This window comes from Sinocyclocheilus anshuiensis, unplaced genomic scaffold, assembly GCF_001515605.1.
Source record: "Sinocyclocheilus anshuiensis isolate Anshui unplaced genomic scaffold, SAMN03320099.WGS_v1.1 scaffold729, whole genome shotgun sequence".
NCBI lineage: Eukaryota > Metazoa > Chordata > Actinopteri > Cypriniformes > Cyprinidae > Sinocyclocheilus > Sinocyclocheilus anshuiensis.
This window is the reverse complement of record NW_015536561.1, coordinates 59,955-86,793: the sequence shown is the minus strand read 5'-3', so window position 1 is coordinate 86,793 and position 26,839 is coordinate 59,955. Positions and strand designations below refer to the sequence as shown.

Sequence of the window (26,839 nt, the reverse complement as noted above, 5' to 3'; positions counted from 1 at the left end):
AATCCATGTCCCTCATGCCAACCCATTACAGCAAAAAGAGTCAGAATGTCACAAAACCTCAAACTATAATTCATCCACTGCATAATTCAAATTCAAACAACAAAAGGTGTTTTCACATGCTACTCAACTCTGCTTCAATGAGAAAACATTGTTCCAGGGCCTCCTGATGTGAAGGAATGCTCACTACTCTGAGAGTAGCGAAAGACTTGGGCAGGTGTAGGGAATGGATCCTGGTCTCACTGTAACCTATTGTTTGTACAGTGCAAATCCAGCTTTCCAGTCTAGTTTGTATCACTCTGAATTTCATCCATGGACCCAATAGGGAGAAAATGCAGGTGGCCCATTCAAACAAGAGGCCACTTTAGGGACAGTTTATACAATAACATTGTTATTCAGCCATCACAAAGAGACCAGCGCCTCTGGTTACATGGCACATGGTTCATTTTACAAGACATTCTTACACAGAGACTAAACACAGTTTCTCTGTTATTATTATTTTTAATCACTAACACTAAATACACTTTAAATATCCACAGATGAACAATTACAACCATGAGCTTAAAGGATGAGAGAACAACAAAGACTGTAAGAGATTTGTACTGGAGGCACATGTTTTGCCAGAAGGCAATTATGGCCAACCACTTGTGCAGTTGATCAGATAACCGATTACAATGGAAAAAGGCACTAGGGATGATAACCTATTCTATACAAATCTGATGTACACAGCAAGTACAGTAATGCATCTTCACTAAACAGTTGTGCGCATTACTCTTCCTTTCACACCTCTAAATGTCTAGTGCACCTTTCAAAAAGACTATATTTCTAGTCTTATTTATACTGCAATACTCAAATGTAGTCTTAAAATATTTCAAATTTTCTCTCTACTGAAATTACGTAAAATTATTTAACATCTAAAATCCAATAAAAAATGAAAGGCATTGTGCAGTTTCATGCATACAGTAAATTCCCTCGCAGCAAACAAGGTAAGTGTACCACTAAACTAAAACTACTGAACCCCCCCCCCATTTACATTCTGTCAGTTATCCACAAGAGGGAGCTGTTTGTCCACAAACGTGGACACCCTTTGCCACTATATTGAGAGGAAATGCGTTTCATAAGGAAATTAGAATTACCTGAATTCTAGCATTATTTTCAATACTTGTACAAACACCGAAATGACAATGAATGAATCTTTTGTCAGAGGGTAAACAGGCCCTTCAATAACTAAACTATATCTTTGTTAATCCCTTTCAATAGAATCTCTCCAATCTATACCAAAATGCCTGGTTGGAAATGGTGAAAACATTTGACAAAATCCAGTTAAGACCTTCATCAGCTCTCCGTAATAAAAAGTGACTGATGAGTCTGTGCTTGTTTTGGAGGTTAGGATGTGAATTAGGTCACTGAGTTTTGTTGCTACATCATTGGGGGAGCATCTTGGAGGAAGGGGGTAAAAGAAGAGCGGACAGTCCGTCCCTTCAAAACCTGCTGAACGCGGAAGTTGTTGACCATACTTCTCTGCAACTGCTCCTCTGCCGATGTGAACAGCAAGCTTCGAAACACTGCCAACTGAGAAAAAGCCAAAAAAGAATGATAGAGAATATGTAAAAATAGGGAACACATTCAAATAAATTTATTTAGAATGAGAGCAAATAATAAAAGGAAAATTGTATGTAAAAATGGAGAGAACAGAGAAAACTGATGTCAGCAGTCAGCCAGATGAGCTTTTCCGTTCCATTTCCCAGGTTACCATGGAGCATGAAGTTGGAATAACAATCAGACTCCCAGCAGAGTTAAAATAGCCAGTTTGAGGGGTGTCTCAAAGCCTAAAATTATGGCTTTCATCAGCTGTATTTAAAGGGGTCATATATATTCAGAACTCAATTCTTAGCATTCTCTTAGTATTGAAAGTAAGCTGCCAAAAAAAAAAAAAAAAAAACTTGTTCTGAACTTCCACAGCTTTTTGATGTCAAGCAAAATATGTACTATTATTCCTAAACACCAGGAAAACTAACAACTATTAAATGCAATCAAACTACCGCTCTGCATGTCTTATAAACTACCACTGTTAGGAATTAGCAGCTTATTACACATCCTTGATCACTTCAGTGTGATCTTAAGTTTTTGCAAAACATTTTACAATGGACTGTTTTGGGATCATTTTACAATCTAATAGCGATTTTAAGAAGAACTAAATTATGACTTTCCCTCCATGTTTATGCATTGCAGCCAGTCGGCAAGGGAAACCAAAGCTGCTTCCCATGTACTACAGACGGTTTGGAGCTATAAGGAGCTGAGAAATGCCCTGACCAAGGATGGCTGGAATAAAACACACTTCCAAGTAGAGTGAAGCATAAACGCACACAAACACTCTGATTTCTCAGTTATTCCTAAACCAAAGTGTAAAGTGGAGAAAGGTAAATCCCATGAAGAAATGTCCAGGTCACACTTCACTTTAAAATGTAAAGAAAAACTAAGAAATTAATAAGAAAATATTTGCATAGTGAAAATTGAGTGTTAATGGAGTGTCATTTTCATCATAATCAAGCAGAATTGTCCCCCAAAATTCTCTTAAAAAAAACCCTCAAAAAAAAAAAAAAAAAAAACTTGTTCTGAACTTCCACAGCTTTTTGATGTCAAGCAAAATATGTACTATTATTCCTAAACACCAGGAAAACTAACAACTATTAAATGCAATCAAACTACCGCTCTGCATGTCTTATAAACTACCACTGTTAGGAATTAGCAGCTTATTACACATCCTTGATCACTTCAGTGTGATCTTAAGTTTTTGCAAAACATTTTACAATGGACTGTTTTGGGATCATTTTACAATCTAATAGCGATTTTAAGAAGAACTAAATTATGACCATTTTAGGTCGATTTCACACCTGGTGCTTTAAAATGTTGTCTTGTGAAAGCCAACCGAAACGAGAAGAAAAAGTGACATTGTCCCCGTTTCAGAACCAATCAAATGGCCTATACTGTAGGTCAGTTGAATACAGGGAAAAAAATAAATATAAATTAATAATATTATTAAGTATTAAATCTGCACCACAGCACACACTTAAGTCATTTATATGATACAATTACTTTAATTTGCATAAGATTATGTTTTTCTAGCTAAGCTATTCTAATACAATCAGTTGACCACTTGTACCTTTAAATTTGCTGTGAGGGGAAAAAATACCCCCTAATTTCCTGTCTTACATTCCCCAAACATATCAGCCTCCTACCTGATCATGACTGACTTCAATGTGCTGTTTCATCACAATCCATGTCACCGCCTCAGTAAGAGGAGGAGTGGTCAGAGAACCTGCGTATGTCCAATAGTCATCAATGTTTTCCGGGAGGAGATGTGCAGGGTCGAACTTGGTGAACTCTACCACGCTATCCTGGGTGGAAAAGGATGAGGATATTACATGTATGCAACAAGTTTATCCCTGATCCCACTGTTTCCAAAGCATCATACTCTGAGGTTCTTAATCTCAGTTTATAACTCACAACAATGCCGAAGCTCAGTGTGTACAAAACATAATGTTTGATGCCTTACCTTGTGCCTGACTGCAGGCAAGGCACCCACCAGTTTCTGCAGACCCTCGTGTCTCTTTCCAATCTATGTAATAGCAAATGTAATGTTAAAATGTACATTTTATTTGTTTTTTCAAAGTCTACTAAGCTTAAAGATGTTTGATAATAATTACATCAGTACCTTCAGAAAGACTGCAATAACAGCTAGTCCATTATCCTCAATAACAGCCTCCTCAAACAAACTGTACTTGTCAGAGTTCCAGTGAACAAGATGGAGCTGTGAAGAAACAGAACAGATACACACCCATGCCATTATGAATGAAATTAATGGGCACATTTCCCATAATGCTTTTCATTTGGTTCAGGTTACCACAGTAGTTCATCCTGTTACACAATCCTGCAGTTGAACATAGCTGGGTTTTGTGTTTTTGATGTGCCGCAATGGCTTAAACCAACATCCGTACAAATGGACAGAACTCCATTAATTCTGGAACGATTAGATTCAACCAAGGAGGCGGGAATGAAAGCACTTTACGCAATAGAGGATACATTTACAGGACCGAAACCTGAGTTGTTACACACACACACAGTCAGCGACATATCAGTAGAGCTAAAGGAGTGTTGAGAGCAGTAAAAGGTCACATTCTCACCAGCGCTTACAAAAGTAAACTTGGCTTTTTGGCACAATAAAGTCACTCACACATATCTCCTTATGTCTCCTCTGGCTAAGATTTTTGATTTTGTCAATATTTTTTCGGAAGAAAGATAAACACGTATAGTGATTAAAGCCAAAATATTAAATGTCATGGATGTATATTTACTGAGTAACCCACTATTTTTTAGAGGGTGGTCAAAATGGCAATTTTCACCTGAGATTCGGAGCCAAATTACAGGAGGGTAAAAATGACTTTAGAAAGATTGCAGCATCATTATATTTTTACACAGAGATTGATATGTCTATTAGTAAAATCTGTTGACTTTCGCAATCTTTGTTGCAGTATATGCCAGTGGTGACCACTGAAAAATGTGAAAAAGCACTTTTCAAGTTTTCTTTCTCCAAAGTTTGCATGCCTGTAACTCAAGAAGTATTAAAGATATATTAATGCCCTTTTAGACTTTCGGTCTCAACAAACATTCCTTTTGGCATCTTAATTTTTAAGGCCTTATATGGTTCAGTTCCAGAGATATTGGGATCTAAATATGGCTCCAGAAGTAAATTGTGGTCAAAAACCAAATGTGGGTCACTGCACTCAGCTAATACTTTTTTTTTTTTTTAAAGGGGAAGGTCTGGAGAACAAATATTGTTAAAACTAGTCAAAAAAAGTGCACTGAACAGACCTGTCCGAGTGCCATAGTATTCTTTTTCCAAAGTTTGCATGCCTGTAACTGAAGAAGTATTAAAGAGGTCATATGATGCGATTTCAAGTTTTCCTTTATTCAAACACGAGTTTTGGGCAGTAGAGTAGCACTTGTTTGTCATTTCTCTGATCACAAATGCAGACAGAGTTTTATGTTTACGCGGCACGATGCAATGCAACGCAACGCGTAAAAATACAGTATAAGTCATTATAATCCGTAATTATGTCCCCACTGGATGCAACAAATGCTTCGTTTGTAATGGGTTTTAATGTTTTTGTCTCGTCGCTCCGGCCGGGACACGGCATCAGCAGTATGTGAGGGGCGTAACATTTCCGTCACACGCTTGAGGTATTCGGCCAATCACAACGCACTGGATAGCTGGCCAATCACAGCACACCTCGCTTTTTCAGACCGATGAGCTTCGTAAAAATCGACGCGTTTCAGAAAGGCGGGGCATAGAGGAGAAACAATAATGTACAGTATGTGGAGAATAATGTGGTTTTTTTTTTTTTTACTTTAAACCGCATAAACATTTCATTACACCAAATACACAAAATAATGTTCTTTTTAGCAGCATCATATGACCCCTTTAAAGATTTCTGAATGTGATTTTAGATTCTGGTGCTTAATACACTTTTCTTTTGGAGTCATTATTTTCAAGGCCCTATGTGGTTCAATCCCGGAGACATGGGGATCTCAATGCGGCTCCATGACTCCAGATTGTTTAATATGACCTATTTTTAGGTCGAAAACAAATGTTGGTCACTTTGTATACAGCTGATATTTATTATATTTAAAGGGGAATGTCTGAAGAATAAATAACTTTGAAACTAGAAATGTATCTGGTTTCTCTCTAATAAAACAACTGCATAGAACATACATGTCTGAGTGCCATAAATATTCTTTTTCCAAAGTGTGCAAGTCTGTAACTCAAGAAGTATTAAAAATATCTTAATATCATTTTAAATTCTGGTTCTCAATAAACTTTTCATTTGTAATCTTCATTTTTAAGGCCCTATATTGTTCAATCCCAGAGATATGGGGAGCCCAAAGTGACACAATGTCCAATTTGTTGAATTTTGCCCATTTTAAATTATTGAAAACCAAATGGTCACTTTGCATTAAGCTGATCCTTTTTGTATTTAAAGATCAATGTCTGAAGAACAAATAATAGAGAGTAGAAATGGATCTTGTTTTTCTCTATCAAGACAATTGCATAGAACACACTTGTCTTAGTGCAAAGAATTTCATTTTTTCCCCAAAGTCTGCATCCCTGTAACTCATGAAGTTTTAAATATCTTAATATGATTTTAGATTCCACTTCACATGTTATAACAATAAAAAAAAAAGAAAAAGAAAGTGTAATACTTAATCCAGGTGAGGCAACTATTTTGGTTTATTGATGTGAATACAATGTATGGAGAAAGCAACCACACTTCCAGGTGAGGGATTTGTTTCAAACATAGTTACAATACTGCATGTCTGAACTATGTAGCTTCAGAAGCTGTTAAAATGAATAAAATCCCTTATTTCAAATATCCCTGAAACGGATACAAATATAGAATCTTATGAATAGACTACTGAGAGCAAGGTAATGTGCCTCAACTTGACCATTTTAGTGCATTTTTTGCACTCAGACATTTTTGTTCTGTTTTGATAGAGGGAAAGCTACAATTCTAGTTTCAACAATATATATTCTTCAGACATTGCCCTTTAAATGTAATAAGTATCAGCTGTATACAAAGTGACAAACATTTTGTTTTCAAACACTGAAAATGGGTCAAATTAAACAAATTGGACATTGAGAAAATATAATTTGCAATTCCTTTTGAAAACAGTCCGGAATATCCTTCCATATTATCGTCAAATAAAATTTCCTATACAGTTAAATAAGATTTGTCATATCGCCCACCCCTAGACTGCCACATATAGCTTGTTTGCAGTCACATGATTCTGATGATGCGCGAAATTCAGATGGAGGGAATGGATGAGATGGAGGAAAGTCCATACTGTACTGGTTTAGACACAATTACAAGAGAAAGGTATAAACAAAATCACAACATATATTGCACGTGATCCTTAAGTAAAGAAAAGGAGCGATTTTTAAACTAAATTGAAATACTTGCCTGCCATCAAGGCGGTGGATATAGGCTAAGCAACTAACCCTGACTGCAAACAAGCTATTTTGAAAGTGAATCCCGCATGTATATGACAGATGCGGGATATACAGTGGGTACGGAAAGTATTCAGACCCCCTTAAATTTTTCACTCTGTTATATTGCAGCCATTTGCTAAAATCATTTAAGTTAATTTTTTTTCCTCATTAATGTACACACAGCACCCCATATTGACAGAAAAACACAGAATCGTTGACATTTTTGCAGATTTATTAAAAAAGAAAAACTGAAATATCACATGGTCCTAAGTATTCAGACCCTTTGCTCAGTATTTAGTAGAAGCACCCTTTTGATCTAATACAGCCATGAGTCTTTTTGGGAAAGATGCAACAAGTTTTTCACACCTGGATTTGGGGATCCTCTGCCATTCCTCCTTGCAGATCCTCTCCAGTTCTGTCAGGTTGGATGGTAAACGTTGGTGGACAGCCATTTTTAGGTCTCTCCAGAGATGCTCAATTGGGTTTAAGTCAGGGCTCTGGCTGGGCCATTCAAGAACAGTCACAGAGTTGTTGTGAAACCACTCCTTCGTTATTTTAGCTGTGTGATTAGGGTCATTGTCTTGTTGGAAGGTAAACATTCGGCCCAGTCTGAGGTCCTGAGCACTCTAGAGAAGGTTTTCGTCCAGGATATCCCTGTAATTGGCCGCATTCATCTTTCCCTCGATTGCAAACAGTCGTCCTGTCCCTGCAGCTGAAAAACACCCCCAAAGCATGATGCTGCCACCACCATGCTGCACTGTTGGGACTGTATTGGACAGGTCATGAGCAGTGCCTGGTTTTCTCCACACATACCGCTTAAAATTAAGGCCAAAAAGTTCTATCTTGCTCTCATCAGACCAGAGAATCTTATTTCTCACCATCAGTTTGGCCGGACGGCCAGCTCTAGGAAGGGTTCTGGTCATCCCAAACGTCTTCCATTTAAGGATTATGGAGGCCACTGTGCTCTTAGGAACCTTAAGTGCAGCAGAATTTTTTTTGTAACCTTGGCCAGATCTGTGCCTTGCCACAATTCTGTCTCTGAGCTCTTCAGGCAGTTCCTTTGACCTCATGATTCTCATTTGCTCTGACATGCACTGTGAGCTGTAAGGTCTTATATAGACAGGTGTGTGGCTTTCCTAATCAAGTCCAATCAGTATAATCAAACACAGCTGGACTCAAATGAAGGTGTAGAACCATCTCAAGGATGATCAGAAGAAATGGACAGCACCTGAGTTAAATATATGAGTGTCACAGCAAAGGGTCTGAATACTTAGGACCATGTGATATTTCAGTTTTTCTTTTTTAATAAATCTGCAAAAATGTCAACAATTCTGTGTTTTTCTGTCAATATGGGGTGCTGTGTGTACATTAATGAGGAAAAAAAATTAACTTAAATGATTTTAGCAAATGGCTGCAATATAACAAAGAGTGAAAAATTTAAGGGGGTCTGAATACTTTCCGTACCCACTGTATGTCACTCCTGAAGCTTTGCTGCATGTACAGGGTATGTGGTCGTTGGTCCTGTTAGCAGCAGGAAAAACAAAACTTTTATTCAAATTCTGAATTGATTTTAGCCTAGAATGCAAGCAAATAGCGCTTCCATATGATCACTAAAAAGCTGTCACTCACTTCAATTTATTGCAATCTCACAATGTTCCGTTAAAACCAATGAAGCTCTCTAAACTGCAAAATGAATATCTTATTTACATTGTCGTGTGGTGTTTAGAAGAAATATATATTTTTAAATATATAAATAAAAAGGAAGTAAACGCTGTAAACAACAGGGCACTCAGTAATCTGGGAAGTCTGTGTGCACTGGGAATCATATTTTTTCAAACGAAGTCAAGGTAACACTCATTTTACATACAGCACACAGTGAAAATGACATGAATATGACAGTGGGCAAATGGATAAAGTGCAGCATAGTTTGAAATCAGGAGTTTAAAGTTTGTCGATTGCGCATCTCTAGAGAAGATATCTGACTATTAGACAGACTTCTACCCGTATTAGACAGAACTGCTAAACGGCGACAGCAAACAATGAAGAGAGAGAATGTGAGCGCTGTGTGCGCAGGCACTGACGTTCTCAGCAACACATCAGCCAAACAGGAAAACTTATCACCCGATGCAGATATTTGAACAACTGCCAAACATTTTTTGCCAGTCGACCACTAATCTTAATATATCATTAGTATCTTAATACATTATTATATCTTATATTAACCATTTGCACACATGGGCATTATCTGACTCGGCTCCTCCCGACCGCAGACGCAGGTTTACAAGCCACTTTTTCCTGCATTTTTCAGTCAATTTCTTGCTTTTTTCCCCCCTTATGAACAACAACAACATTTAGTACATGAAAAAAGCTCCTTGTGGTTTCTCAGTTTGAGCAATTTGAGCAATTATAAACGATGCAAACATACGCATTTTGAGTTTGTGATAGTGGTTCCTATGTAGAAAATGACTTCCTGCCCTCCATCTGCATTTCGCGCCACAGCAACACAGTGACGTGACGTCATGTTCAAACAAGCTATTCATCGATGTGACTATCCCACAATAGAAATAATGGGGTGTTCCTAACGGTAAAGTCTCTGCCCTCTATTACAGAGAAGCTCTGTCTGTTCGCAAGAGAGAAATACTTTCTTATAGTAAAAAAGGACATACAGACGGCTTAAAAAGATGACCAAGTAATGGAGTGATTTTGTGTTCTTCATAGTTACACAAGTCCTAAAAATATATTAAAATCCTGCATAAAGGTACCTCAGCAGGGTAAAGGCGGCGGTCTATGGAGTGTTCAGAGCCCCAGGTGTTGTTCTCCCCCCAGTGAAAATGAAACTGGCATAGTCTGAACTGATCCTCCAGTGGTCCTCCTTTCAGAGCTAAAAGAGGTTCATTTCAGTTCACAGTTTTCTCACACCACAGAACCATTAATTTGTTCTTTTCAGCCACACTGTCACACTGGAAATTGTTTTACTATTGTAAAATCAGAATAAATTAATATGGGAAGATTTCCATTCATTTTGTGTCATTTTATTTTCTTTAATTTTAGTAACGATAGTAGCTGTAAATTCCAAGTCAACATAGTTTTATTATAGTAACTGTAGTACAGACAATGAAGATAGCTTACTGGATTTGTCAGTGGTGTCGTCGTACTCGACCAGAAAAGAGTAGCCATTATTCCAGATCTGCTGGCAGGTCCTTGGGTCATACTGCACCTTCAGGGGTCTGAGCTGCGGATCAAAGATGCTTTTACGCACCACAATGTCAATTGGTGACTGGCGATCTCCACCGGGAATGGCGAGCGGCTCCTGCCACATCGGATGCACTGGGAAGAGAATGACTGGTCAGGACAAGGAACCAGACAAATCTAGTGATCTAGGCAGCATTTTGGTCATCAAAAATGTGCAACTGCAAGCATGGTGCTCCAAAATGCTGTCTACGTAGGCAAAATCCAGTTTTTTAAACAACCTAAAAAGAACACCACATTTCAGAAACTGTATGTCAGTTTTTACTACAAACATGACATATCAAAGCATACAGAATCCATAGACAGACAGACAGATAGAACACATAAACCTACATTTTATGGCACAAAGTGCAGCCTCATGCGATGAGTTACACATTTGTTCTAAATGCTTAAAATCCAAACAGGGAAAAAAAGCAACAAAAAGAAAACCAAAGCAGGACAAAAAGCCGACGAGCCGTCCTTCTGGAACTTGTTAGAGAAGTGAAAGTCAAAGAAAATATGCTTCCTTTTGTGACTCGATGCTTCAAAAAATGAAAAAAGAAAAAAACTGACATGTGGAATGTCAGGGAAAAACTGACTGTAGAGCTCAACAGGAAGACAGTCCGCAGAGTTTTATGCCACCTTTATGAATACATTCCCTTGGGAATTTTATAGGTGATCCTTGAGCAAACATGTAAGAGCTCCTTTATACAGCGAGACGCTCGTCTTACACAATAACTGCTTAGATTGTGGTCACATGCTACAGATTCTACAAAAGGAGATGAATTAAAGCAGTCAGAGAATGTGACCAACTGCCTTTCATGAGATTAAAATGGCATTTACTATAATTCTTGTCAGCCATCTAAGTGGTCTAGCAAAGAGGGATTACAACTCTGCTGACCCATTTTATGGAAAGCAAACACAGCATGGGTTCTAACTATAACTCTATTATAAAATATCAAAAGACACTCATTTAAGCTTAGTCTTTGATTAAATGTAAATTAAAATGAACTTTTGTAATAAACTTGATTTAAAAAGTTTACTCTTATGTTCTTTCCCCAAACCATAGCTGATAGACCACATTTAACAACTAGGTTAATTGTATGTAACCTTTACTTATTAAACTTCAACTGTTCTTTACTTTTATGTGGCTTTCAAAGTATAATCGGAAAAGACTGGCTTTGTTTGTTGATAAACCAATCTGGTTTAGATAAGATAAGGTCTACACAATGCAAATGACAGCTATAAGGTGCTACTAATCGCATGGTAAAGATAGGAGTACACATAACAGTTATATTAATATTCAAGAATATGACATTGTTATATGTATGGTATACGTCTTGCGTGCAAACCTCTTACAGCATGATTACAAAAAATGATCAAATCTAAGGTTATAAATAACTACTCCCACTGAGTGACAGCTTAGTTTAGTCTAAGTTTACAACCTTGTTATTCTCATTCTCAACTCATTCTTGCAAAAATTACGTAAATTATAAATTTGATTGGCATTGAACATTTACTCAAGGATCTCCTTTCAATGAAAATGTATTGAAAATGCAAGAAAAAAGGCCCCATTTTTTACCCTGTTTAAAGTTTTTTTTTTTTTTTTTTTTTGCTTGGTTTGCTTATCAGTAACCGTCAACAAATAACATACTCTTACTAAAAAGTGATAAAACTATTTTAAAAAGCTCTTACGGAGAAAAAAAAAACTTTAATGAGACATACTCGGTCTCATGTGACTATTGCATCTTCAGGGCCGTTTTCAATGAAGTGTCCTGCAGATATAAACATGCCCCATATCTCTTATGGGCGGGGCTTGCGGAAAAACAGTGACTTTTGAAACATGTAAAACCTAAGTAAACGGATAGGGTTCGTTTAATACATCCATAATGATAACACCCAAGGTTCATTTACCATCAAAACATGATAAACTACTGCAGCTGCCCTGAAACAATCAATGCAGTGATCATTTACCGCCGTGTTTCTTGTAAACATTCCATTTCACGCAAAACCCGGAAGTCATTCAGGAAGGCGTTTTCGCTGACAATGACATTGTGGACTGCATAATCATCAACCCAGTTATAAAGGACATTACAACAGCTGTAATAAACCCTAGTGGTGAAAATAGTGCACACATAGTCCAACAAAACGACCACTAACCAAGACAAGGTGGTGGGATATTTACCATGAACCAAATCAAAATAATAATAACAATAAAAAGTATAGCAAAAATGTACTAACCTTGACTGAGAACTAATTTGCTGGAGCATGCAGACAAGTTACATGCCCGAGCAGGTATCCAGCGCTGGCTTCTCAAATGCTTCAGATGTCTGTGGATCTGGCGACCGAGAGGCGCTACGATCACTGCCAGTGTCACCATGATGTTTTCCGTTTACTCTAAAAATCTAAAAATTAATTATATTGGGCTCGGATTAAAACTCAAATATTGATTAATCGTAGGCGTCACGCCACGGCATGTGAAATATTGTCCTTTCGCGTGTGCTCTCGTGCCGAACTTGTCCCAACAACACCCAACTTGCTCTCGCGCGCTACTGATGAAGGTAAGGGCTACGTTACTTAACAACACACACCAAACTCCGAATGGAGATCTAGATGTTTCCAGCTGTCTGGGTTTCACAAAACTCAGCTTTTGTTTATAGTCAAGACAGAAGGACGAAAATGACGTGCATGTGGACAGACAGGTTTAAATATCCCAGTAAAAGGGGATAAAATGGAGGATACGTCCACTTTGGGGTTTGTCGGGTGTCCAGCTTCAATCCAATCAGCTTCATCCACTGAGGGGCGTGCAGAGGAGGGCCGAGACAGGACACGTGGAGATGATGTCTATGGCTATGATGTCACATTCAAGACAGGGAATTTATTTACAATATTATTACCCATTCATATATTATATATAAACTGGGTAATAATGGTAACCATTATTGTGTAAATAAATAAACAAATGCGTTTTCTTACGTTTTCCGATTTTTTTTTAATTAATAATGGTGTTTTTAATTATTTGTAATAATCTGTCCCGGTACAGTTTGTCAAACGCATAATAAAACTCATTTAGAGCTTAAACATAATTTGCATTTACAATAAATAATACTAAAATCATTTACATCACTACAACAAACACGTCTTAATAAAACGCAACTTATCAGTGAGTTCGAACTGTCCGAAAGTGATTTCAGAACAAAGTGAACCGATTCGTGAACAAAAACCGGCACATAGTGCAATAAAGCACAGAAATTTGTGGTAGTGTACCCATAGTGGACACTACCGAGTGCACTCATTCAATCCTATAATGCATCTCAATACCCAAAGGCTAGGCCAAGGCCATTTACTGAGCGTGGAGTCCTAGGGTAGAGACGCACACATTTATTTGCGTTTTTCATCGTTTGCGAAACGAAAATTGCTCCGAATGGACACGATGGCATTACTTGCTCGTCGTGTAAAATATATTTTTTGCAAACATAGTATTTGCTCATATCACACGGGAAAACTGTGTTTGTGTTTTCCTCATTTGTAAGTCGCTTTGGATAAAAGCGTCTGCTAAATGACTAAATGTAAACAAGTATCTTGACCAAATAAATGAACTATTGGCAATTGCCCGCAAAATTTGCCACTGTAGACAATAACTTGCACCTTACTTGACCTGCCACCTAGAGGAAGGGTTAATGTGTCATGTAGCATCTTAGATGAACCTTTCTGACGACAAATACCACGTGAACGGTGGACTCCGACATCTACGCGAGTAAGAAGTGAAAACGGAAGGTTCTTACGTCAAACATTCTAATGTAAACAACGTGCAATTAGGACATTGTGCCCTTTCAAGACCACGCTTTCATGGTAAATAAAGGTTAAATGAGATACTCTAGTTCAGTGTTTCCCAACCTTTTTTTAGTCCACTGCTCTAGTTTATTCAGCTGCTCAATTTGGTCAGTAAATAAAGCATGGGCTCATTTATACCGCTTAAAGACTAAAAATATAAGAATGAAAGAACGGTGTAACTAGCTGTCTGAGTGTATTTTCTTAAAAAAAAAAAAGTCGCAATATTTTTCATTGTAGTTATAAAGCAATGCAACAGAAGACACAAACCATCATACTATCCATACAGTAATACAGTGTTACTGTAAAATTCGATGATCAGAAATATTACTGAGGTTGGTAACAAAAACAACCTGTAATAAATATGGAATATGGTTTTCTAGATGAAAAAATGCATTGAAATACCGTGAGCACTTTTGTCAGCCTTTCTAAACCACTGCAAAATAGACACACTCATCGTAAAAAATACAAAGTTGAAAAGCATTTTATCCATCTGAGTAAAACCTAAGTGAGTGCAGTTCATAACTCAGCCGTTTTCTGTTCCCAAAAAACAAAGGACAGAAGGAAAAGACGACATCCATTGAGCTTGAACCATATTGTACAGATATATTTACATGTTTGGTAAGAGAAACCGTACAAAAATTCAACTGGAGGAAAATCCTCTGTTGTGGACAGGTGATATCTTGTCAATTTTGCTAGTCTAGAGCGATGATGTCTTCATCATCATCGGCCGGCTGCTGGTCGAGGCGTTTGCGCTTAGACGCAGCATCATCCGTATCAGCATCGTGATGCTTCCTCTTGCGGTTACTAGACTCCAGGGAAGTTTCCATGGTGCTCGAGGACGGTTCTTCATCGGAGTCTACGATAAGGACATCATCGTCCTCTGCAGCTGCTGTAAATATGAGAAAAGTACATTAATCAAAAGCAGTGAAACTTTTTCGCCCGTGAAATACAAAATATGATGTTTAGGCTGAATGTCCAAGCTGTACATATACAATTTTCAGGTGAAATATTCCCTTTAAAGACTGATGTTTTGCAGGCAATCCATGTTGTTCTTACCTTTAGATGAGGTAGATGGCTGGGCAGAATCTTTGTTACCGTTGGCAATGTTCTTCCCTTCTTCCGGGACGCTTGATACAGGCGCCTTATCTGGGGCGTCACCCACTACTTCAAACTCGACATCCTTTTCCAATTCCTCACTGCAATAAATGCAAGATACATTTTAATATTCGAGAAACCCAAAGTATCATCCTTGTAGCTAAATGCAGCCACACTGACCTGTGAATTAAATTGACCAGAAGAGTGTAATCCTGTAGGAAGTCATCTGCTTGAAGACGGCTGCCGTTCCGAATCCCAAAGTCAGACAAAAATTTGTTATTGTTTGCTGTAGAGAAACAGAGAGACAAAAACATTAAAGGAGACCTATTATGCAAAATTCACTTTTATAAGTTGTTTGAACACAGATGTGTATCCAGAGTGTCTAAACAATCAGCCTATAATGGTAAAAAATCCGCCCACTCCTTTATTTATAATGCCCATAAATCATAAACAATCTCCCCAAACAAGCGGTTCCAGATTTTTCCCTACTCTTACGTTGGGAAGGCCCGCCCACGACTGGTGATGATCTGCCTTATTAGCATAGATCCCACCCCGAGTGAGCCGGACAGTCTGCCATGTATATATCACCACTAGAGCAGTCTCCACTACATAAACATTATAACGGTTCTGTTGTTGGCTATAATAATGAACACAAGAGTCTCTGTATACTCCCGGCCTCTGAGCCACTAAGGACGCAGTGGATTAATTTATCCACTGCGTCCTTAGTGGCTCAGAGGCCGGGAGTATACAAAGTCTTTTATATGAAGGGAATGTGTCCAAGAAAACAGCTAAATTCGTATATGTTTGTGCAGATCATTGAGACTGCTTTGCAAACGAGGGTCATTAAAATGCAGGACTTGCACAAAAGTTGATTCTCAAAGATGGACCAATACCAACTGTTCGTAATCCAACTTCATATTCAGGATATGCAAGAACCTCACTTTATTTTGTGAATGTTTGCAAATCACCTTTCTGAAAGTGCTTGTTGGCATGTTGTATCTTACTGTATTCAGAGACCAGAACCCTGTTATTTTCATTTTTAAGCTGAAAACACTCAGCATCTGTAGAATTCCTAAACACACATTTATTGCTTCTTAAAAATAATGACAGCTCTGGTCTCTGTGAATAGAGTCAGAGACAATGGTAACTTTAGCCACATTAGCCGTACAGCATGCTAACAAGCACATTCAGAAAGGCGATTTGCAAACATTCACAAAATATGAAGTGTGGTACTTACGTGTTCTGGATATGAAGTTATGAAAAAAAAACAAGTATAAGACTATGGGCCTGTCCAAATACCCACACTTGCAGTCTTGGACACTTGAGAGCACGTGCACGCAACAAGTAGTAAGTGCGCAAGACTGTCTCAGGTCTTAAAAATGCCAAAGCGTAGTGCCCTTAACGCACACTAAATCCACACTATCCCAAATACCTCTCTGAAGCAGTAATCGAGGCTAAGCGTATCCCATCATGCATCATGTTCTGGAAATAAATCATGAGAGTTTTTGCCAAGATCTCACGGAAACCCTTCTGGTGTAAAATTAATTAGATATTACACTTAATTTGGTAGTAAAACAAAGTGTTGAACATTTTATTGATGCAAAGATGAGTGTGTATTCTGTACAACATTTGCAACTGCTTTTTATCACTTAATTAGAAGCACCACAATTACTAAACTGTGTAATATGTTATAGGGACAGAGATTTAGAATTTTATTTTAAATGCAACGTATTGAAAATCAAAATAAAACTCTGTAAACACCTGCATTTTTAGAACACTATAAGTGTGTCCCCATTGGGTACTGAAAAGTTCAACACACACTTGTGGTCTTCATGCTCACTTGAACACTTGGGCCAATTACAGGAAATACATTACGCAAGCAGTCAAATGCAAAGACCGCAAGTGTGAGTATTTGGACAAGCCCTATAACTCCCACCTATACCACTTGACAAGACTTTCAAAAACAGGAAAAGGTTAAAAAGGTCTTCACAACCGAAACTACTGCTGAGATGTAATTACCTCAAATCAAGTGAGAAAAACAAATGGAAAAATGTATTCGATAAAACAGGACATGATGCAATTCAGGCGTCAAAGTTGTGTTGGGCGTGAAAGGAGCAACACTGCAAGTTTACCGTGCGACACTGGTCAAAGTCTGAGTTAAGAGTCTTCAGCGCCTCCAGAACAATGAGACCAGCGATGACGGCATTAGTGGTGGCTATTGCTGGAATGATGTTTCCTGCCATGGCTAGATGACAAGGAAACATAGTTCAAAAGCCACATTAAAATTCAGAACTTTTTATTAAAACGTTTTATTACGAAGTATGTTGTTTATTCGTTTTAAAGCCATGAGTTATAAGGCTATAATACATTAATTTGAAGTTTAATTCTTGGTGAATAAAGCATTAAAAAAAAACTTTATTAAGCTAAAAATGGGACAATTGAAAAATACACTTTTATTGTTTTTAAACACCAACTAAAAAGATCATTTTGAATAATTTAAGTCAAGGCAATCACAGCAACAATACAGCCTTACAAACACATCCTTACATTTGACATCAAAGCGGCTTTTCATGTTCATGCTGAAGACGTTCATGCGCAAGTTCGCGGCTGCTGTTACGAAGTCCATGGCTGGAGGATCATCCTGAAAACAGCAGCACAAATAAAGTGAGTTCACACTGAACATCAGTTCATTTTTTCTCTACTTTTTTTTCAGGATTCTTTGATGAATGGAAAGTACAAAAAAATAATTATTTGAAATAGAAATCATTTTTAACATTAGACAATGTTACATTAGACAACATTTTAACAATGTGCCTTGCTAAATAAGTATCAATTAAAAATAATTATATAAATTAATTACATTTATAAACATTAGTATACTTTAGTATAAGGCTACGTCCACACGAAGCCAGAGCTTTCCCTATCCGATCTTTTTTTTCCCCTCGTCTCGAAATATCTGCGTCCACACGAAACCGACACAAAATGTAGTATACATGACAGACCAGTATGTGGCGCTATAATTCTGCCAGAGATACACTAAAAACGGAGAAGAAGACTTGGACTACATGCATAAATATTGCGCGCGGTATACAAACGAACATGGAACAATACATTTATCAATCTGTGTTAATGTTAGTTAATAAAAAGACAATCGTTCAGTGTTTGCTCATGTTTTTGTTGCTGTTACGTTATGTAGCGGTGTCTGACTAGGGGCGAGACGTTGGCTGATGACGTCATCGTTTCAGAAAATATACGGATTCGCTGTCCACACGAAAACGCAAGGGCGGCGTTTTCACATTTATCCACTCTGGGACCCGGTTTCAAAAAATATCGGTTTCACTCTCCCAAAACGCCGGATCCGTGTGGATGAAACACCAATACGATACAAAATGTATGCGTATACAGCTAAACGCGTCTCCGTGTGGACGGGGCCTAAATATGCATAGCTTACTAGTTCCACAATAAAATGAGAGGAATATTGCTTGAGTTTTCTCACCTTGTCCCAGACTAGCTCTGCACCCTCACCCTTCTCTATCAGCTGAGATCGGAGTGTTTCTACACTGCGGTGGAAAAGCTGAGCGTAACCCTGAACACCCAACACCTGCTGGTCCTTCAGACCTGTGCCAAAGGCCTCCTCCTGAGAAGATTCTTTTACACACACACACACACACACACACACACACACAACACAGCCTCATTAACATTGAGGCTAATTTTCAATATAACCAAAGCTGGTCATGTACAGATAATTCCCGAACAAACACACACCAAGCTGATGGATCTGTATACAAACGAACATGGAACAATACATTTATTAATCTGTGTTAATGTTAGTTAATAAAAAGACAATCGTTCAGTGTTTGTTCATGTTTTTGTGTCTGAATAGGGGCGAGACGTGGCCTGATGACGTCATCGTTTCAGAAAGTATACGGATTCGCTGTCCACACGAAAATGCAAGGGTGGCGTTTTCAGATTTATCCACTCTGGGACCCGGTTTCAAAAAATATCGGTTTCACTCTCCCAAAACGCCGGATCCGTGTGGATGAAACACCAATACGATACAAAATGTATGCGTATACAGCTAAACGCATCTCCGTGTGGACGGGGCCTAAATATGCATAGCTTACTAGTTCCACAATAAAATGAGAGGAATATTGCTTGAGTTTTCTCACCTTGTCCCAGACTAGCTCTGCACCCTCACCCTTCTCTATCAGCTGAGATCGGAGTGTTTCTACACTGCGGTGGAAAAGCTGAGCGTAACCCTGAACACCCAACACCTGCTGGTCCTTCAGACCTGTGCCAAAGGCCTCCTCCTGAGAAGATTCTTTTACACACACACACACACACACACACACACACACAACACAGCCTCATTAACATTGAGGCTAATTTTCAATATAACCAAAGCTGGTCATGTACAGATAATTCCCGAACAAACACACACCAAGCTGATGGATCTCAGTCCAGTCTAGTGGTAATGGGGCTTTTCTCTTCTTCCACAACTTATCCATGGTCAAAAGATACATGATGTCATCTTTAAAAAGCTGAAAGGAAGCACAAGATCACCTTTAGACTATTTCTAAAAGGACAGACTTGGTAATGAAGTAGTGTCACATTTGTAACAGAACTTGCACCTTGTTGAAGAGTTTGACAGGATCATAACCTGTGGAACGAGCCCACTCTTTAGTGGACACCCGCTTGATGTCTCCATCCTTATTGGAGGCTGTAGCTCGGGCTGCTGCATCTGCGGGGTTCCCTGTAGTCAATGAACATCCCAGACACATCTTTTCATCAAATGGTCCCAATTCAAACTTACAGTACATACTTGACAGAAAGTTTCCATCCTTAAATAAAAGATACAAATTTACGCCTTTGATACACCAAATCACACATGTATTTTTCATCCAAGCATATTTAAGCATAAATAATGTCCACCATTGAAGTAGTAAATAAATTGTTGTAAATGTGCGACTACTCACAAGCAACCTCAGGGTCAGCTGTGTCAGGTGACACCTCCTGATCCGCATCCTCCTCGCCAAAAAGCTGACTAGGGAGGCAATCCAAAATGACATGTAAGCGGATGACAATAATTAAATTAGGTTTCAAATACAAGTTAATAGTATTCATACACCATTTCACTTGATAAAACTATCATCAGATACACACAGAAACTCTTCACTAAACCCACCAAAAAAACACTTTAAAGAAATTATGACAGAAATATTGTACTATTGTAAAGCAGAACGTACTTCTCAAAGTAATATTAACAATAAGATTAATACAGTTTATTAAAACAATCTTTTAAGGAATACCACACAATATTTCATCCACATTTCAATTTAAACTGGAAATCTCTGTTGTGCAGGCCAGCACATTGTTTGCCAAAACAAAAATTAAATGTTAAAATTTGTTCTCTTATTTTGGTAAAGTATTATGAATTAATTTAAATTCCACCATTTTTGATATATTTGTATTAAATCATAAAACAAGGAATCTGGGGGAGGGGGGACTTGCATTTCATAGTGCCCTATTATTGCTAATTTTAATAAATTATTCAATTATCAAATTGTTAGTTTTATGAATTTAACTGATTAGATATCCTTTTTGATTATTAAAACTTAATTAAAACTATTAAAAACATACTTCTGAAAAAGTAAAACAAAAAACACACTTTAATGAAATCATAAAAACAGAATTTGGGGATAAGTAAAATTGATTTCATAGGGCCCTAGTTTAGGAATATCATCAGTGCAGCCACTGTGACGAGACTAGTGCTGCAATGGTGAGTTTTCTACCACCGTGGTGGTAAAGGGTCGACCACTGGTGGTTTTGATGTGTTTTTTTTAGGGAAAGCCCTGTCAGTTTAATCACCGTTCTATACTACCGCACTGCATTGAAGCACACAAACATCAGAGACCGCACTGTGCATACACAAACATTCAGGAGCACAAAAACTTGTCAATGCTATCAATTCGATATTTATTAATAAAATAGCTTCAATTAGGCCTGTTGCAATAATCGATATATCAACTTATCGTGCAATATATGTACATGACCTCAATCATTTTTGGTGAGGCAATATATCGCCCAATATATTTACTTAAACATTTATGTCACCATGTTTTGTACATTCCACTTGTGCCCGTGTCTTTTGCAGCTTCTCGTACATAACGTGGTGTTGTCATGATCTGTTGTCAAAAATCTGTAGATGGAAAAATCTCCATACAAGTTCCTTGTGCATTTTTCTTTTTTTCTACTTGTTACTTTGCACTTTTTGTTAGAAAATGTTTATTTACCATTTATTCAGGTTTTTAAGGTATCTAATATTTTGATACTTAATTCCATGATATTAATAGAATCCATGATCTAAATATTCTTAAAAATTAAAAGTTCGTTGTCATTTGAAAGTGTGTAGGCCTTCTTGCCTTATGCTGTTACATTATGATTATATATTCAGTGGCATAAAATGGTCTTTAAAATGACAATAATATCACTTATCGCAATTATTTCTGGGGCAATATATCGCACAACAAAAAGTTGTTATCGTGACAGGCCTAGCTTCAATAGCATATTAAAAGGCTACAACAACTTCACAATGCTTCTGAAGTAATTAAACTTGCAGCTTCATTATTATTATAGACACACTGCACAGACACAGGTAATTTACCCACACACAATCATTAATTCACAGCTGTGGATTTTCCCTTACATTCAGTATTGTTTGTGCAAAGTGCATTAATATTAAAAATACGACATCCTTGAACATGAAAAACAATATAAATTACACAAAAATTCAGAACTAAGCATTTCAACGAGACGTATTAGCGTAGAGAACTTACTTGAAGAGATATTTGGCCCACACGATGCAGTGAATGGGTTCTGAGGGAGTGTTGCGAATGGTGCAACCTGGGAAGGTTTTCTGCGTGGGTTTAGGCTGACACTCGTAGCACTCCGTTTGACCCTGCAGTTTGCAAATTTACAAAATGTGAATGCCAAGAGCGTGACATTGAGATGAATACAGCAACGTGTGCCAAAAAAAAAGTTGCTGATTTAATAGAAGAGCCTTGCCTTCTTGATAACTGTGACTTGTCCCAGATAGCCAGCCGTGCCGCTCTCAATGAGGGGAATGTCAGCGGCCAAACACATCCTGTTGACGTGATTCCTGGCCGCTGCAAAGGACAAAAGAAAAGACATTTTAGAAATGTAGCGTTCCTTAACTTTTATCAAAGTCGGCTAAATAATTCATACCTCTGTTGTCCAAAGCATTCATGACAAGCTGGAAATTTCGGAAGAATTCCACGTTGTAATCTGGGCTGCAAAGTGCAAAGAAAAAAAACATTGGACCTCAAAGTTTTTGACCTTAGAATTAGTGCTTTCTATAGTATCCACAGACAAATTAACTTTTGAAATGCACTATCAAATGTTCATACACCAAGTCTTTATCTTGATAATATGTAACTGGACTCACTTCATGATGCTGTCATGGTAGGCAGTGATGTTTGCAGATGGGCAAAACCGAAGCACACTCTCCTTGGCAACCTGAAACACGGTAATAAATCATTGTCTGATGCAGATTTCTAAATCACACATGTTGAAGTCAGTTATACTGTTTACTAGAGCCCGACTGATATATCGTTTTGCGAGGGGCACGTTGTAACTTGACCATATGACAGCTTAAAATCTTATCTGATCGAATGAAAAAAATATACAAGACAAACTAAAATATTTTGTTAATAAATAAATAAATAAATATATATATATAATATATTTATTTATTTATTTTTTGTAACCATGTTTGTCCCAACACGTCCCGGCCCACATAAACGAGCAAAAATGCTTAACATGTCTTGAAATAATAATTTCTAAACATTAAACATGGACTGTCAGTCTTTATTCACCGGTTTCTCATTAAAATGAATGAAAGTAAATAGTGTAAATTACAATATATCGGTATCGGACTTTTTTTTACTCCCTAATATTGGTATCGGCCCCAAAAAACCCATATCGGTCGGGCTCTACTGTTTACCTGAGCTTTAGACTTTCCAACATGTTTCTTCTGAAACAGGAACTGTCTGTTGAGGTTGCTGACATCAATGGTGTCCAGGTCAATCTGCAAATGAGGATAATTAAAAAAAGCTAAACACTATGAAGATAATTTAAAAAACAACAACAATACTACACTATAATCATTAAAGAAAGTGCAAAATGCTGGCATGTAACCACAATGCATTTTAAAGGGTCCCTAAAAGTCCCCAGGTTGTGTGCCATTGTAACGCACAATTTTTTAAATGGTATAAAATGCCATAATTAAACAATGCGTTTACTTGCATTATTTATTATTTAGTAACTAAAAATCAACTGCCAATTGCGCATTTCCCACATTTTGTATATTTTAATATTATTTTCAGTTTTATTATTACTTGGATATTTATTTTTACCATGCATTTTAAAGCCAAAATAGGACACCCTAAAAAGTCGGTAGCGTGCCACTTATGCCGAGTTCACACTGCACGATTTTAGCCCGATTTTTCACTCGCCGACAGGTTTTGCGAAATCGCCGACAAATGCCCGACATCAGAGGCAAATCGGTGCTCGTTCACGCGAGTGACAATCACGCAGTGTGAATTATCAAAGACGCGATCTGAGGGAATCGCCGATGCGTCGCCAACGCCCGCGAAATATTTGGCATGCTAAATATCTGGAGCTGTCGGCGATTCACAATCACGCTGTGTGAAATGAGTTCTGACTGAAAAACACATCGGCGATGACCTACAGCCAATGAGAGACCAAGATACAGGGCAGCGGGAAGTTCGGGGAGGAGTTATAGACCAGAATATCAGTATTTTAATAGATATATGAACAATTATATCATACAGAAACAAGCACAAACATTTGCTTGCCCAGCCACAACATCAGCATAACAGTTACTGCAAAATTATTTACCGATTTTTTGCGCAGCTCGTCAGTGAACAACGGCTCTGTGTAGTTAATGCTGCTCAATGTGAAAGCCCGCACGTGATGGCGATTTACCGCTGATTACAGAACCGGCTTTACTGACAAGATGCGCATTAAATATCGCATGCGATTTATCGTGCAGCCCTAGTGCCACTGTAACACTTAATAGCCTACATAAAAACACTGATAGCCTCATCAACATAATATTTTCAGGTCATAAACTCTTCAATATCAATGAAGTGTGTGCTTTTTTTCACTTCATGCTTGTTACATTTGTCAGATTACAATCTTACCACAACCCTGTTACCATGATTTTGAACAGTAACCAACTGATTAAATTATATTATATATTATATATAGTATGCATATTTGTAGAAAAACCCGCATTAAATTATCCTGCTAAATAAACAGCTTGCAGTTTCATAACCCTGTGCACAAGATTAATAGCTAACACTATAATACTAGCAACACTGTTACTTCAAGGACATAGTAGAAGCGGTATCACAGACGACAAGATGCTGTTTGTTAGAACTAAATGTAATCTTTGTCTGATACCATACTTAGAATATTAAAGAAATGTTCATTTTAAAATACTTTTTTCGAAACCGCACTTATTTCGAATAATAATTATGGTAACTTGAAGTGAAGTGTGGCCACATTGGTCAATGTTTTCAAGGGAGATTGATTGTACGACACAGAACATGGCGCGAAAGAAAAGGACTGGTTTATGTTTGCGATGGAACGAAAAGCAAAACGTTCATAAAATACGTGATGTAAGGAGTAATGCATTGGTTTATACAAGTCACGAGTCTCATTTTCGTTTCAGAATGTTATAAATGAGGACCTGTGATAATGGGGCCTGATTCATGCAGCACAAAGAGAGTCCGCCTTCCTCCAACTTACCACTTCAATATTCTTAAAGCCGGTGAGCACCAGGTTTTTCAGCAGCTCGCAGCCGATACCTCCCGCCCCGACCACCAGCACCCGGCAGGATGAGAGGGAGTCGGCGAGCTCTTTGCGGAGAGGTCCCACCAGTTGTGCCATTGTCGGCTCGGCGTTTCGGCGGCGCGGACAAGCAGCAGTTTGATCCAGCGGGGAGAGAAGAGACGTGCGCATGCGCAGAGGATGAGCGCAGCTGGTTTAACTGGCGACCTCTGTTGGTGCGGCTGAGCTACAGTAATGTATTGTTGAGTAGAGACTAGAAAGTTAACTGCCGAAATAAAACGAATACAAATCCTAAATAAATAAATATATAGCGACAGCAAACAGTGTTGGGAAGGTTACTTTGGAAATGTAATAGGTTACAGATTACAAGTTACCCTACTTAAAATGTAATAGTAGTGTAACTTTTTCAATTACTTTATTAAAGTAATGTAACTGATTACTTTTGATTACTTTTTGATTACTTTTCTAAATTTCTAATGAATGGTATGTCTCAGAGTAGTCAGTGTAATTTGGGGAAAAAATCAATTAAATCTGTATGTGGATGTGTGTAAATATTCAAATGTAATCCCCTTTGTAATCGTTAACATTTTCATAAGTAACTGTAATTTAATTACACATTGTTTCTTAGTAACTGTGACTGATTACAGTTACATTTATTTTGTAATTAAATTACGTAACGCCGTTACATGTAACTAGTTACTCCCCAACACTGACAGCAAATATTTACATCATTAAATCAGGGTATCACTTTGCAATATGGTCCAATTTGTTAAAATTTGTAAATACATTAGCTAACATAAACTACAATGAGAAATAGGCCTATATATATATTTAATGCAATTATTCATCTTTGTTAATGTTAGTACAAATATAACTGTTCATTGTTTATTCGTGTTAGTTCACAGTGAATTCATGTTAACAAATTAATGTTGACATATATAACAATTTTGATTTTTAAAATGTATTAGTAGCCTAATTGTTGAAATGAACAGTGACTAATAATAATAAATGCTTTAGTATTTATTGGTATTAGTATTTATTTAGTATTTATGCTTCAGTATTGCTCATTGTTAGTTCATGTAAACCAGTGTAGTTAACTAATGTTAATAAATAAAACCTTGTAGTTACTTTCAATATTACTTAAAAAAAAAATTAAAAATAAAGTGTGTTAAAACGTGTATTTTTAATATTGCATTACTTTTGATGTCTGAATTAATTGATTTATTATTTACTTAATACTGTACATTAAATAACAATAGACAGAAATAGAATAAGAATAAACAAATAATATAATGATTAAATGTGGATTCATTGATTTTGCAATTTGCAAAGATTAAAGGATTAATACATACAAGTATATACAGCCCATGACTCTCATTTTCATAACTGAAGTCGGTGATAATGGGGCCTAATTCATCCAGCACAGAGAGAGTCTGCCTTCCTCCAACAGTAATTATTCAGTAATTAAGAAAACTAATTAAAAAATGCAGTAATTATAATTAAAGTTATACTTTTGAAAAAAAAAAAAACATCCTGTATTTTTGCGACTGCATTATTTTAATGACTGAATTTATTTATTTAAATATGAAAATATAATGAAATGAAATAATGAAAATATAGAATAGAAATAGAATAAATAACTAATATAATAAAGAAATGACTCAATGATTTTGCTATGTGTGTGTGTGTGTGTGTGTGTGTGTGTGTGTGTGTGTGTGAGAGAGAGAGAGATAAATG

General features: G+C 37.3%; 2 protein-coding genes across 2 annotated transcripts; both read right to left on the bottom strand.

Annotated features, from left to right (window-relative positions):
- Positions 1-500: 500 nt before the first annotated feature.
- Positions 501-13,097, bottom strand: LOC107701525 (carbonic anhydrase 5B, mitochondrial-like). Its single transcript, XM_016503570.1, has 7 exons — positions 12,515-13,097; positions 10,175-10,372; positions 9,808-9,926; positions 3,713-3,808; positions 3,554-3,616; positions 3,237-3,395; positions 501-1,569 (listed from the first exon to the last, which is right to left on the bottom strand). Exons 1-7 carry the CDS (start codon positions 12,651-12,653, stop codon positions 1,417-1,419), a joined length of 927 nt encoding a protein of 308 aa, XP_016359056.1. The 5' UTR covers positions 12,654-13,097; the 3' UTR covers positions 501-1,416.
- Positions 13,098-14,292: 1,195 nt separating this feature from the next.
- Positions 14,293-25,296, bottom strand: LOC107701803 (SUMO-activating enzyme subunit 2-like). The gene is made up of 16 exons (XM_016503916.1): positions 25,061-25,296; positions 23,229-23,312; positions 22,671-22,741; positions 22,451-22,515; positions 22,271-22,371; positions 22,042-22,163; positions 20,182-20,249; positions 19,837-19,958; positions 19,647-19,746; positions 19,375-19,526; positions 17,750-17,843; positions 17,290-17,447; positions 16,723-16,729; positions 15,383-15,488; positions 15,164-15,303; positions 14,293-14,996 (listed from the first exon to the last, which is right to left on the bottom strand). The coding sequence occupies exons 1-16, from the start codon at positions 25,271-25,273 to the stop codon at positions 14,800-14,802; spliced, it is 1,800 nt and encodes a 599-aa protein (XP_016359402.1). The 5' UTR covers positions 25,274-25,296; the 3' UTR covers positions 14,293-14,799.
- Positions 25,297-26,839: the final 1,543 nt, after the last annotated feature.